At 56.7% G+C, this 12,095-nt stretch overlaps 1 protein-coding gene across 5 annotated transcripts in view; it reads right to left on the bottom strand.

Annotated features, from left to right (window-relative positions):
• ARHGAP44 (Rho GTPase activating protein 44) overlaps positions 1-12,095 on the bottom strand; it is a 189,975-nt gene that overhangs the window by 7,928 nt on the left and 169,952 nt on the right. For 3 of the 5 annotated variants that reach the window (XM_036341687.1, XM_036341689.1, XM_036341691.1), the window contains 3 exons: positions 6,592-6,609; positions 5,694-5,918; positions 878-1,023 (listed from right to left, as the gene is read on the bottom strand). In XM_036341687.1, coding sequence (XP_036197580.1) covers positions 878-1,023; positions 5,694-5,918; positions 6,592-6,609 — 389 coding nt within the window. The remainder of the gene's footprint in view (positions 1-877; positions 1,024-5,693; positions 5,919-6,591; positions 6,610-12,095) is intronic. The other 2 variants (XM_036341688.1, XM_036341692.1) reach the window with 2 other exon arrangements.

Raw genomic sequence — 12,095 nt, 5'->3', positions numbered from 1 at the left:
GCAACAACTACTTGTGGAGTGCATGAGGCATGATGGGAAGGGACAGAAGGAAGGCTGCTGAGGGCAGACTAGGGTCATGGGTGCCCCTGTGGCCTGCCGCCGGCCAGGCGGAAAGCCACCAGCCCTGAAGATGTGCGATGACAAGGTGACCAGCCCCGGGCCCCCAGCCCTGGAGCTGCAGCCCCACCGAGGCGCTGGAGAGGCTGGAACGAGGACTGAGCCAACACGAGGCTCCTTTAAACAATGTGAAGCCTGCAAAGCAACGGCACAGATGACCGCGAACAGAAAGGCTGGGTACGCTTCCCTCCCCGCGGCCCCTGTTGGTGAACCGTCACCAGGAGCAGGTCGTCAGCTTGGGGGTCATTTCAGAGGGAATAATGGCCTTTACAGTGCGTTCCATGGCAGATTCTGGGGTGGGCAGTGCGGGCTTAGCAGGAATTCCCGGAGCTCTAAGACAAATATGAAGGGCAGGACTCCGGGACAAGCCAGCGGTTCCCCTCTTTGTCACATCCCACAAACAACCCAGGGGCAGGCAGCTGGGTGAGGCCGGTGGGGGGCAGGAGGTCCCACACAACAGATGGCTGCGGGGGCCTGGCGGGGCCTGGAAGGCACGCATCACCCCGGGCAGAGGTCCTGGTGTACAGAAAGCCAGACCCTCCACCCGCCTGACGAGCCCACTGCTCAAACAAGGAAACTGAGGAAAGGTGATGAAATGTCCCTCTGGGAGCTGGTAGACCTTTAACCGCTAATGCACAGATGGGGACCCGTTCGCTAGGCCACAGGGTGTCTGACACCCAGGCTGGTGGGGAAGTGAGTTTCCAGGCAGCGGGCAGCCATCAGCTCTAGGCGACGTGCAGGTGCAGGTGGTGGGGCGTACCTTTCCGGAGAGTGTGGGGGCTCTGGTCAGCGGGCGGCGGGCCGGGGCTGGTGCCTGCTGGTGTCCCAGCACAGGGTGCCCCCTGGCTGGAACCCGGACTTCCCTTCTGCCCAGATCCTGGAGAAAGCTCCTTGCTTCTAGAAGCGCTGAAACACAAACACACAGGACAAGAGGCCACTCAGCACCTCCCTGTGGATGCAGAACGTGCCTGTCTCACCAGCGCGGTCTGCCCGGCTCTGGGCGTCTCAGGCCCTTCCTCAGCCTCCCAGACCCTGGAGGTGCCTGGCCCTCCTGGGGCTCTGATGGCTGGGCCCTACTTCCTCCTCTGCCTGGCACTGGCTGCCAGCTCCCTCACCACCAGAGACGATGAGCGACGGGCAGAAGGCCCCGAGCACCCCCCCCCTCTGTCCTGTGAGCCACACTGGGACCTGGACATTCGGGAACTGGGACACCCAAGTGCTCCTGTCCCGAATCCACAGCACAGCAGAGCCCGTGTGCCGAGTGAGGTCTGATGACCGCATGGCCATGGCTCCCCACTCTCCAGCTGCTTTCCCTAAACCCCCATAAAGCCCCCAAGCAGGGGAGGACTTTGGGGACCCATCCTCAAACTCAGGAGATCCCAGCAATGGAACAGAAGCTGGCTGTGCTCCCAAATGTGGGCAGTTCAGTCCCAGCCCCCCATGCTTGGAGGGGACCAGGGCCAATGGCACCAAGGGCCTCTGGAGCCCCTTCAATTGATCAAGGGACACCCTGAACCTCCAGGTCCCAAGGAGGGCCCACCCTTCACTGCTGGCTCTTCCTCAGGCTGCCTCCTAAGGATAAAGTGCACCCTACTCATAGTCCACCCCCAGACCAGGGCCAGCTAATCAATCCTGACTCCTCGCTCCCTACCATCCCCCAACATGCCACCCATGGCAGACATTACCAATCGATTTCCATTCTCATGTGTTTTTTTCTTTCTTTCTTTTTTTGTTAATCCTCACCCAAGGATATTTTTTCCATTGATTTTTAGAGAGAGTGGGAAAGAGGGCGAGAGAGGGAAACATCAATGTGAGAGAGACATCAATTGGTCGCCTCCCTCCCACACCTGCACTGACCGGGGCCAAGGATCGAGCCTGCAACTGAGGTATGTGCCCTTGACCGGAACTGAACCCAGGACCCTTCAGTCCTAGGGCCGATGCTCTAACCCAGCCGTGGGCAAACTACGGCCCGTTTGAAATGAATAAAACTAAAAAAAAAAAGACCGTACCCTTTTATGTAATGATGTTTACTTTGAATTTATATTAGTTCACACAAACACTCCATCCATGCTTTTGTTCCGGCCCTCCGGTCCAGTTTAAGAACCCATTGTGGCCCTCGAGTCAAAAAGTTTGCCCACCCCTGCTCTAACCCCTGAACCAAACCAGCCAGGGTTCTCACGTGTTTCAGCAGAATGCTGCAGGCAGCCCCTTGAGAACCAGGAGGTGACCTGGAGTTGGGAGCTAACTTGATCCTAGTGAGAACCCACCTGGACTCTGATGCCCTCACCCAGGACATGGGAAGTGTGGACACCTAAGTCCTGTGCAATGGTTATTTCTTCCCCACAAAAGTAGCGACAGTCATTTCTTCCTAAATTTGTTAGAAACTCTAAATGACAGAGGCAGGAATATACAGCTCATCCCACCGGGGTTTGGGGAAAAGGCTGGGAAGGCCCTGGGCTGGAGCAGGTCTTCCCCACGGGTGTTGGGGGAAGCGAAGGGAAGGCCACAGGCGGTAGCAGGTGCCCCTGCTCAGGATGAGTGTCACCCCACAGCTGGTGATCTGCAAGGGGAAGACCGTCTCACCAGATGGCCAGATGGCACTACCTCCTTTCTCTATTCTGTGGATGAACAATAGCAGCAACCACAACCTGAAACCCTCACCTCACTCTTTTAAAAAATATTTTTAAAAATATATTTTGATAGATTTCAGAGAGAAAGGGAGAGGGGAGGAGAGAGAAACCTCAGTGATGAGAGAGAATGATTGATCAGCTGCCTCCTGCACACCCCACACTGGGGATCGAGCCCAAAACCCGGGCATGTGCCCTGACCGGGAATAGAACCCTGACCTTCTGGTTCATAGGTTGACGCTCAGCCACTGAGCCACGTCAGCCAGGCTCACTTCATTCTTTATTCTTCAGGCCTGAGGTGACCAGGCAATGATCACCTTAATGCCAATGATCTCTCCACCCTTCCGCCCATCTCTGCCTCCATCAAGAGGAAGGTAAGCAAAACAATAAACAACAAAACACCCAACAAGCAAACAAAATAATTGCTTCTTGTCAGGTAACAGGCTCTTCTTTCCCCTCTAGATAGACGGCATTTACCTACGCTGCTGCCCAGACGCTCTCTCTGCAGCACAGGTGCAGCTGACCCAGGGTAGAGGTGGGGGTGAGCGGTTAGCAGGTGCGCTGGAGGAAGGCACAGGTACAGCCTGCTGGAGGGCAGGTTGGTTTGGGGACGCATCGCTCAGTGAGCTGGGATGCGAAAGGCAGGGAAGAGTTTGGGGTTAAAGTTAATGCCAAGCAGAGGAACAGGTGCAGAGGCTGAGCCTGCCTGGAGGGCAGAGGGGGAGGAGGGACAGACCTGGCGGGAAGGGGAGGGCTGGAACCAGCCACAGGGAGGGAGGGCCTGCCATCCTCAAGGGGGGTGCCCTGACAGCAATCAGCAACTGCAGGAAACATCACCTGGCTGCAAATGTCCAAGGAATGGGACAAAGAAAAGCAAAGCAATGGAACACGGGTTCCCACTGGGAGAAATCCACATGGGGAGAGCGAGAGAGTGGACAAGACAGTGTGGACACTGGCACCCAGAGGGAAGCCACAGGACTGGTCACGCGAGAAACGGGACACATGACCACAGAGCAGCAGGGACTGACCCTGCGAATACTCTGAACCAGTGGGCGCTGTTCCCTGCCCTTGAGTGACCGCACAAGGCCATCCGCAACGTTCTGGAACACCTCAGAGCCAGGGGAATCTATCTTTGAGGGGCATTTTCTAGAAATATCACTGAAATGCCAGATGTTGTTGGCACCAAACAGAGATGGGAAATCAGGGTGGGGCCAGTGAGTGTCTACAAAGGGATCTCTGCAGCAAGTCTCCTATTTGTCCACTTCCTCTCGGCAGCCTCTAGGGCCCACCGCACCCCTCTGCTTCCCCACTGAGCTCGCTCCCAGCCCATCCCTCCAGGGACCTGAGGATAGTGAGCACCCAGCCAGGGCCGCCTGTCCTCTGAGCTGGAGCCATCAGCAACAACCCAACTCCAGCATCAGTTCCCCTCTCCAACTCCGTGACTGTCCTCTATCCCTTGGTCAATTTCCCGTTTCACAGGAAAATACCTTCTATACATTAAAGGGAAAAAACAAAGTCTGCAATCCTTCATTTGAGGTGTGTATGCATGTGTGTGTGTCTGTGTGCATAAATGTGTGGGCATGTGCATGTGTGCACACATGTGCTTGTATATGCAGGCAAACGTGTGTATGCACACATGTGTGGGCATGTGCCTTGTGTGTGCATGGGTGCACATACATGTGCTTGTGTGCACACAGGCATGTGCATGCATACATGTGTGTGCGCACACATGTGGGGGGCGCATGCACACCTGAGGAAAGACTGGGCTAAAAGTTCACTTCTCAGTCTCCAGCCTTTCCCAGCAGTGGCCGGGAGGGAAAGCTGAGTGCACAGGGGCCTCTGATTTCACGTGGCTTTCCTAGGTCTCTGGATTGCTGTTTGAGAACAGGTAGAAACAAATAAACAGCAAAATAGTTGGCTGTGCAGATCCCACTTCTAGAAACCCCTCTGGCCACACCCCTTCCAAGGACAGGCCAGGTACAGCCGCCTCCTACTGAGACCCTGGCAAGACCGTGAGCCTTAGCCATTTGTGATACTTGCTCGCTGGAAGGCAGGCGCCTTCAAGGCACAGATGGCATCTTTCCTCTGGATGGACATGGTCTCGCAAATGTTCACTCAACTAGTGATACAATGACCTGGTTCTCTTTTTCCTTCCCCCAGGAGAATGAAAACAGCCATGCATCCTCCTGCAAGGTCCCCAGGCCGGCGTGACCCCATGACCTCCTGCAGAGGTCCCCAGGCCAGCATGACCCCGTGACCTCCTGCAGAGGTCCCCAGGCCGGCGTGACCCCATGGCCTCCTGCAGAGGTCCCCAGGCCGGCGTGACCCCATGGCCTCCTGCAGAGGTCCCCAGGCCAGCATGACCCCGTGACCTCCTGCAGAGGTCCCCAGGCCGGCATGACCCTGTGACCTCCTGCAGAGGTCACCAGGCCGGCGTGACCCCATGGCCTCTGCAGAGGTCCCCAGGCCAGCATGACCCCATGACCTCCTGCAGAGGTCCCCAGGCCAGCATGACCCTGTGACCTCCTGCAGAGGTCACCAGGCCGGCGTGACCGTGACCTCCTGCAGAGGTCCCCAGGCCAGCGTGACCCCATGACCTCCTGCAGGTCCCCAGGCCAGTGTGACCACAGGACCTCCATTCTTCCCTGATTGGCACCCACTTTAGCAGTAAAAATGGCCCCTGCAAATGTAAAGGTGGAGGAGAGGAAAGGGGAAATGGAGAGCTGGGCACTGAGCTTCCTCTCACCCCTTTGCAAGCTGCCACCTGACACATTTGCTGTTGGCTTAGGAGGCACTTCTTGGAAAGCCTGGCCTTCAGCTGATAACCCAGGGAGCTGGAGTGGCTGACTGGACGCCAGCGCGATGGAGGAAGCCAGCAGGAACGCTCAGAAATGGGGGTGAGGACGTCCACAGGCCGGAGGTGGGTGCAATGAACCTGCCTGCGCTTACCTGGTCCGCTCGGCCCCAGGCTGGAGGCCCAGGCCGGATGGAGAAAGCGAGGGCACCACGGGGTCCTCTGGGGGCTGCTCCAGAAGGGGCGAGGGCAGAGGCGCTGCCGGCTCCTCGGGAGGGGCGGGGGGCTGCGTGGAGGGCGGGGCGCACGACCCTTTCCGGCCTGCCGACGACGAGCCTCTTCGCGCCACCCAGGACGTGTCCATCACCCTCACGCCCATGCTGGTGAGGGACACAAAGACACGTGCTTACCCGTGCGTGACAGATGGCGCCCCTCCCCCACGAAGCGGACACATTCAAGCAGGTGGGTGTTAGAACAGCAGCGCAGCCTTAGCACCCTCCTGGGCCCAGGGGAGCGAGGAGACAGGCAGGGCTCCCCTGACGGCCAGGCCACTCCTGGAGCCCCCCGCCCGCCGGCCGGCCTCGCCCCAGCTGGCAGCTGCGCTTCACCCTCTGCCAAAGCAGCTGTTGTCAGTGCGAATGCGGCCTCTCCGGGGGCATTCGCTCCTCCCAGGTGGGAGACGCAGGGGAGCAGGACAGGGACAAGGGCAGCATGAGACCAGAACCAGGCACCGGCCTCAGGAGACACCTAAACAGCCATCCTTCCTGTCACCTGCCGTCCAGAGCACAGAGCAGTCAGCAGGACCCGGTGCTGGCCGGGCACGGGCCAAGCTGTGCGTTCGCAGGCCACGCCCGCCTGCCTACCCTGCAGGACAGGACGGGCTGATGGTGCCGGTGGCCTCCCTCGGCTCAGGTCCCACTTCAACGATGGGAACAGTCACCTCAAGTCCGTCGGCCAAGCAACCACACACACATCCCCTCGCAGAGCTCGCCGGGCGCAGCGCGCTCGGCCTTCAGACTGAGCGTGGCCTGCAGCTACCCCGGGATACTGTACCTTTGGATTTTCCTAAGGCTGCAGGGACAGAAACATACAGATATTAGTGTCAACAACTGTCCTTCCTCGGGACACAAGGTCGTCTCTCGTCAGGGTCTCAGCCTTCACTGTGTCAGGAACTTGTTTCCGTTTCCTTGATCACCTAGCTAAAGTGACTCTTCTACTTGATGGGTGAAAAGTTCTCTGCTTCCGGGCGGCTCACAGGCGAACAGAGAGAGGGGCTGGAGTTGATGCTGGCGCGCAGGGGCAGGTGGGCAGGAAACGCGTCACAGGGAGAGAGCGAGTTGCTGGAAGGGTAGGAGCCTCTGCTGTGTCTAAGGTCACGATTAGAAGGCGGTTCATTCCCTTTCCCCTGGTCGAGGAGTAATGGGAACTGCAGTGCACGGTCAAGGCCTGCAGGACCAAGGCAAGGGCTAAAGTTTCCGGTGCTAAGGGCAGACAGACTCACTCAGGGCAGAAGCATGTGCTCCCAGCCCCGTGTCTGCAGGAGCCTGCGCCGTGGGCGTGAGGGCTGTGCGTGCTTCCTCTCACCGCTCCTCCCTCGCTGGGATGGGAGAGCTGCCTGAGCCCCCTTCTGCAGGATCTCCAGGGACCTCTCCATGTCTACGGTCCCTGTTAATAAACCTTATCTCTCTTCGATGAGGCACCTGGGGCGGGGGGGGGGGGGGTCAGTCTCTTTCCAGGACTCACTAGCTTTCAAGCCATCTTGGTCCAAGGACCTGCCACCAATACATAAGCATCTTCCACAGGGGATCCTGAATCACTCCTGGAGGCCCCCCAAAAGCCTGGACAGGACCAGGCACAACCCTCATATTTAGAGTAAGCGGCAAGGGAGCGTCAAATCATGCTCTGTGGCTTCAGGATTTCCCAGGATGCAGAGCAAGAAGCTTAACTCTCCACTGGGGGAGGGAGCTGATACCTCTCGGCCGCACGGGCGGAGATGGCAGGCATGCAAGCTGTCCCCCACGGTAAAGGATGGTAGGTTTCACCCTGTTTTCTCTTTCTTACGATTCTCTTTCCCCTAGAAAGACCTTTCCCACGGGTGGGGGGTGGGGGGGAGGCCGGAGAGGGCTGATGGGCACGCCTTCTACTCCCAATGGCACCTTCCAACCTCAGCAGCCTCAGGTGCCAGGCTGCCTGATCTCCTGGTTTACCAGGAGGAGCCGGCTAGGGCACAGGGTATGGGCAGGCTGAGACTTGCCAGGTGTGAGTGGCAAAATGCCAGCCACCAAGAAATAATGCCTGACCGTGAACTTCTGCTTCTACAGGGGGGCTGCCTGCCTTGCTGCAGGTACCCCCTTCCACCTGCAGCTGCTCTCTCACGGTGCGGGGGGAGGGGGGGGTGTCCACCTGCCCCAGGGAGCATGCATCATATGTCACTGACACTTTCACAGGTAAGGATGAGGAGTCCAGGCAAGGGGCCAAGGAGCAGGGGACGCAGAGCTCTTGGCTGCTCGTCTATAGGGCCATGGGGCCACGGGGGAGGCAGGTACAAACCCTCACCGTGGCAAGGCTGTCCCATGTAACTCCTCACAAGCTACCAGGACCTTACATTTGCATGGAACTTATCATCAGACACACTTGGTATGTTTCATGAGATCATACCCTGGAATAGGTTCTGAAAGACCCATGCCTCAGGACGCAGCTAAGCCATTCACTGAGTCAGTAAAGCTCTCTCCTCATCTACACAGTGAGGCCAGCACCTCGCACCCCACCCCCAGCCTTCAGGAAGGAATTTCACCAGGGTGAGTGCTCAGATATATTTAGCACGGCCTCGGCCATCACTGGGAGAGGCCGCCGCGGGGTCCTGCAGGGGTTGGTGGTGTGAGCTGGGAAATGGCTGTGCCCATAGGCGGTCTGTCCAGCGACACAGAAGGAATGCCATGGGGCTGACGGCTGGAGAGGCAGAGTCATGTGGCATCTTGATGGAGGGGAGAGAAAGGCCTGGGAGCAGGAGAGTGTGGAGCTGGGGTGGCAGCTCCACAATGGGGTGACCCCTCTCCCTGTCCTGCTCACCCATTCTTCAGGGGCAGCAGTCCCGTGACAAGAGCGCGCCTTTGAAAGGAGGGACTTGGTGTGTAATCCCACATTTCCTCATCATTAACTGTGTGGTATAGATGCGCTCCTTGCCCCCTGGTTCCCTCTGAGTGCCCCCTGGTTCCCTCTGAGTGCCCCCTGGTTCCCTCTGAGTGCCCTCTGGTGCCCTCTGTCAGATGGAGCAATACCATCCCCCTTTCTCTTCAGGTTGTTGTAAAGAGCAAATAGGAGAGTGTGCACAAGTTACTGAGCATCTAGTAAGAAACCAGTGCGTGGTGACCTTGACTGTGATGATGCTCTGTTCTTGTAGGTGCCAAGTACAAATGATTTATAAGCACCCCCTGCCCCCGATAAATAAATAGAGGGAATCCAAGTCTAAAACAGGCAGATCAAAGGGGGAGATAAAGGTCCTGTGTCAGCGAATCAGCTCAGCATGAGGTGGATATGTTGGGAAGACCCCACTGGGTCCTGTCACCAGGCTTACAGGGTCTGCCATCAGATTCTTCCCTTCCTAACACTGGCCCTGAACGTGAAAAGATTTGGGGTGGCTTCTCTGGTACAAATAAAGGACCCAAAAAACATGGGAGAGATACGAATCCCTTTTCCCTATGCTCCTTAGTGTTCACGGAATCTACGTGTTAGAGGGGATGCTGCGGGCCTCAGAGGGGCTGCTGGAAACCTCCTTGGATGAAGCTTGGCTTAAGGAGCAGAGAAATAGCGGGGATCCCCACACCCCCCCAAGCATCACTGCCCAGCCAGGGCACCAGGGCAGGAAAAAAGGAGAGCATAGGGGTCACCGTGGCTGAAAGTTTCTTTGGGAAACAAATTGGTGCTGAGACTCAGCGGAATGGCTCCGACCCTCTCACCTACGGGTCTTCCGAGTCCCAGAGCCTCCAGTTCCCTCCCCCTGTCCTCGGCCAGCCCACTGTGGCTTTAGTACACTTTGTGCTCGAAGAATTAGCCCAGTGCTCGTGGGAAAGTGGAGACAGATAAAAAACATTCCGGTGTTTTAGTGAGATGTCCAAGCACAGGGCTGGTTGCTATCTTAAAAATGTGATGTAATAAAAAAACCTAGCGTGTGTGCTAGAAACAGCAATATTCACATATGCCAGGCATGTTAAAACACTTCATGAGTAAGACTGTATTTCACGCTCAGTTCTGAGGCTGGTGCTTACTATTATTTCCCAGGATTCCGAGGTTACCTTCCCAGGTCACATGGCCAGAATCCGAACCCAGAGAGCCTGGCCCCACAGCTCATACTCCACATCTGCAAAGGGCTGTTCCCCGGAGGGTTATGCTTCTGACACGAGGTGGGTGCGGAAACAAAGTAGAGGTTAGATCTAGCAATGTCTCCTGCTGAAGGAAATGGTGGCCTTCTTGTTTTACCGTCTGTAATCGGCAGCCACATGGGAGAAACGTAAGCTCCAGACTTTAGAAATGAAGACAGACAAAGGCCTGCCCCAGCAAAGCAAAACATAACAAAACAAAATACAAAACAAAATCTGGAAGTTGGAAGATCCTGCTCTAAGAATAGTTGTCTACCAAAAGAATCCATTTACCACCGAGCAGACGTTTGCTCTGGATCAATCTAAGTAGTAGGCTGTCAAGGGTAGCAGTTGTTTTTCCCCCTGTGTGGGACAGACATCTGCAGTGCTATTTTTTGAATCCTGGTTAGGAACATTCTCAGCTAGAGGTGTCAGCCAATATATGGCTTTGAAGTATGCAAGTCTATAGAATGTTTTGATTTTATTCCAGAGATCAGTTACATTTGGCAAAAGCCAGGAGAAAGGAGACAAGAAATGGGTTAGCCATCAAACACAGACCCTAGGGAATGTGGGCAGCTCCCCAAATATCCACCAAAGACTTGGAAGTTCAGGGAATGTTTAAGATGAATCTGGAGGCCCCGTAGCAGTGGCAGGGGCCTGGGTAACCAAGATGAGTGACAGGGAACCTAACCAATCGAGGACTTAGTCTACACTACACGCACCCAGGGAGACCAGAATCAGGTAATGTCTAGTTCCTCTAGGGGTAATTCCTCTCCTAAGTGCATCATAAGGAAGTTCCTTTACCTCCCTCCCTAGTACAAATAAAGGCTTGAGTCAGTCTGACATTTCCCAGACCTGGTCTCAGCATCCACAATGTACCAACCCTGGACATTTGGAAGCTGAGGTGGGACCTAGAATAAGAATATACCTTTCCAGGGTCCATGTGGCCAACCCAAACCCAAAACATGTGCCTCATTTCCCACTGGCACCGGAATGACTTTCTAGTCAAGCCTATTCTATAATTATATACATCCTATCTAATAAAAGAGAAACATGGTGATTGGCGTACGACCGCTACCCTTCCCATTGGCTAATCAGGGCAATATGCAAATTAACTGTCAGCCAAGATGGCGGCCGGCAGCCAGGCAGCTTGAAACTAACATGAGGCTTGCTTGCTTCAGTGACGGAGGACTCCAACGTTCCCCGCCTGCCACTGCAGGCCTCTGAGCTGCAAGCAACTATGTAACAAACATAGAAGCTAAACAAAACCCCAGAAACCTGCCGGGCTTCAGCCAGCAGGGTCGCAACATTGTAAGCAAAGGCCAGAAACCTACTTTCAGCAGTGGAGGCCTAGGGGCTGGAGCCAAGCCTCAAAGCTAAAGCTGGCCCAGAATAAAAAAGAAAAAAAAGAAAAAAAGGAGCGGTTGGGAGCTTCAGCCACCCCCAGCCTGAAAATAGCCCTCAGCTCCTCACCCAGACTGGCCAGGCACCCCAGTGGGGACCCCCACCCTGAAGGATGTGTGACCAGCTGCAAACAGCCATCATCCCCTCACCCAGGCTGGCCAGGCACCCCAGTGGGGACCCCCACCCTGATCCAGGACACCCTTCAGGGCAAACCAGCCGGCACCCACCCATGCACCAGGCCTCTACCCTATATAGTAAAAGGGTAATATGCCTACCAGCACCGGGATCAGCAGAGCCGCGAGGCCTCCCGTCACTGGGATCAGCATGACAGGGGGCAGCGCCCAAACCCCCTGATCGCCCTGCGGCTCTGTGTGTGACAGGGTGCGGCGCCCCAACCCCCCTGCCCACAGGCCCTGCTCTGTGTGTGACAGGGTGCGGCGCCCCAACCCCCCCCTCCCCACGGGCCCTGCTCTGTGTGTGACGGGGTAGAGCCATAACCTCCCCATCGGCCCTGCCTTGAGTGTGAGAGTGGCAGCACCCCAACCCCCTGATCGGCCCCGCTCTGTGGGTGATAGAGGGCGGCGCCCCAACCCCCTGATGGGCCCTGCTCTGTGCATGACAAGGGGCTGTGCCCCAACCCCCTGATCGGCCCTGCTCTGTGGGTAATAGAGGGTGGCGCCCCAACCCCCTGATCCACCCTGCTCTGTGCGTGACAGGGTACAGAGCCCCAAACCCCCTGATGGGCCCTGCTCTGTGAGTGACAGGGGGAAATGCCCCAACCCCCTGATTGGCCCTGCT

The sequence above is a fragment of the Myotis myotis genome, unplaced genomic scaffold (assembly GCF_014108235.1).
Source record: "Myotis myotis isolate mMyoMyo1 unplaced genomic scaffold, mMyoMyo1.p scaffold_m19_p_17, whole genome shotgun sequence".
Taxonomy (NCBI): Eukaryota; Metazoa; Chordata; class Mammalia; order Chiroptera; family Vespertilionidae; genus Myotis; species Myotis myotis.
The sequence above is the reverse complement of the archived record's forward strand: the minus strand, read 5'-3'. Positions and strand labels throughout refer to the sequence as shown.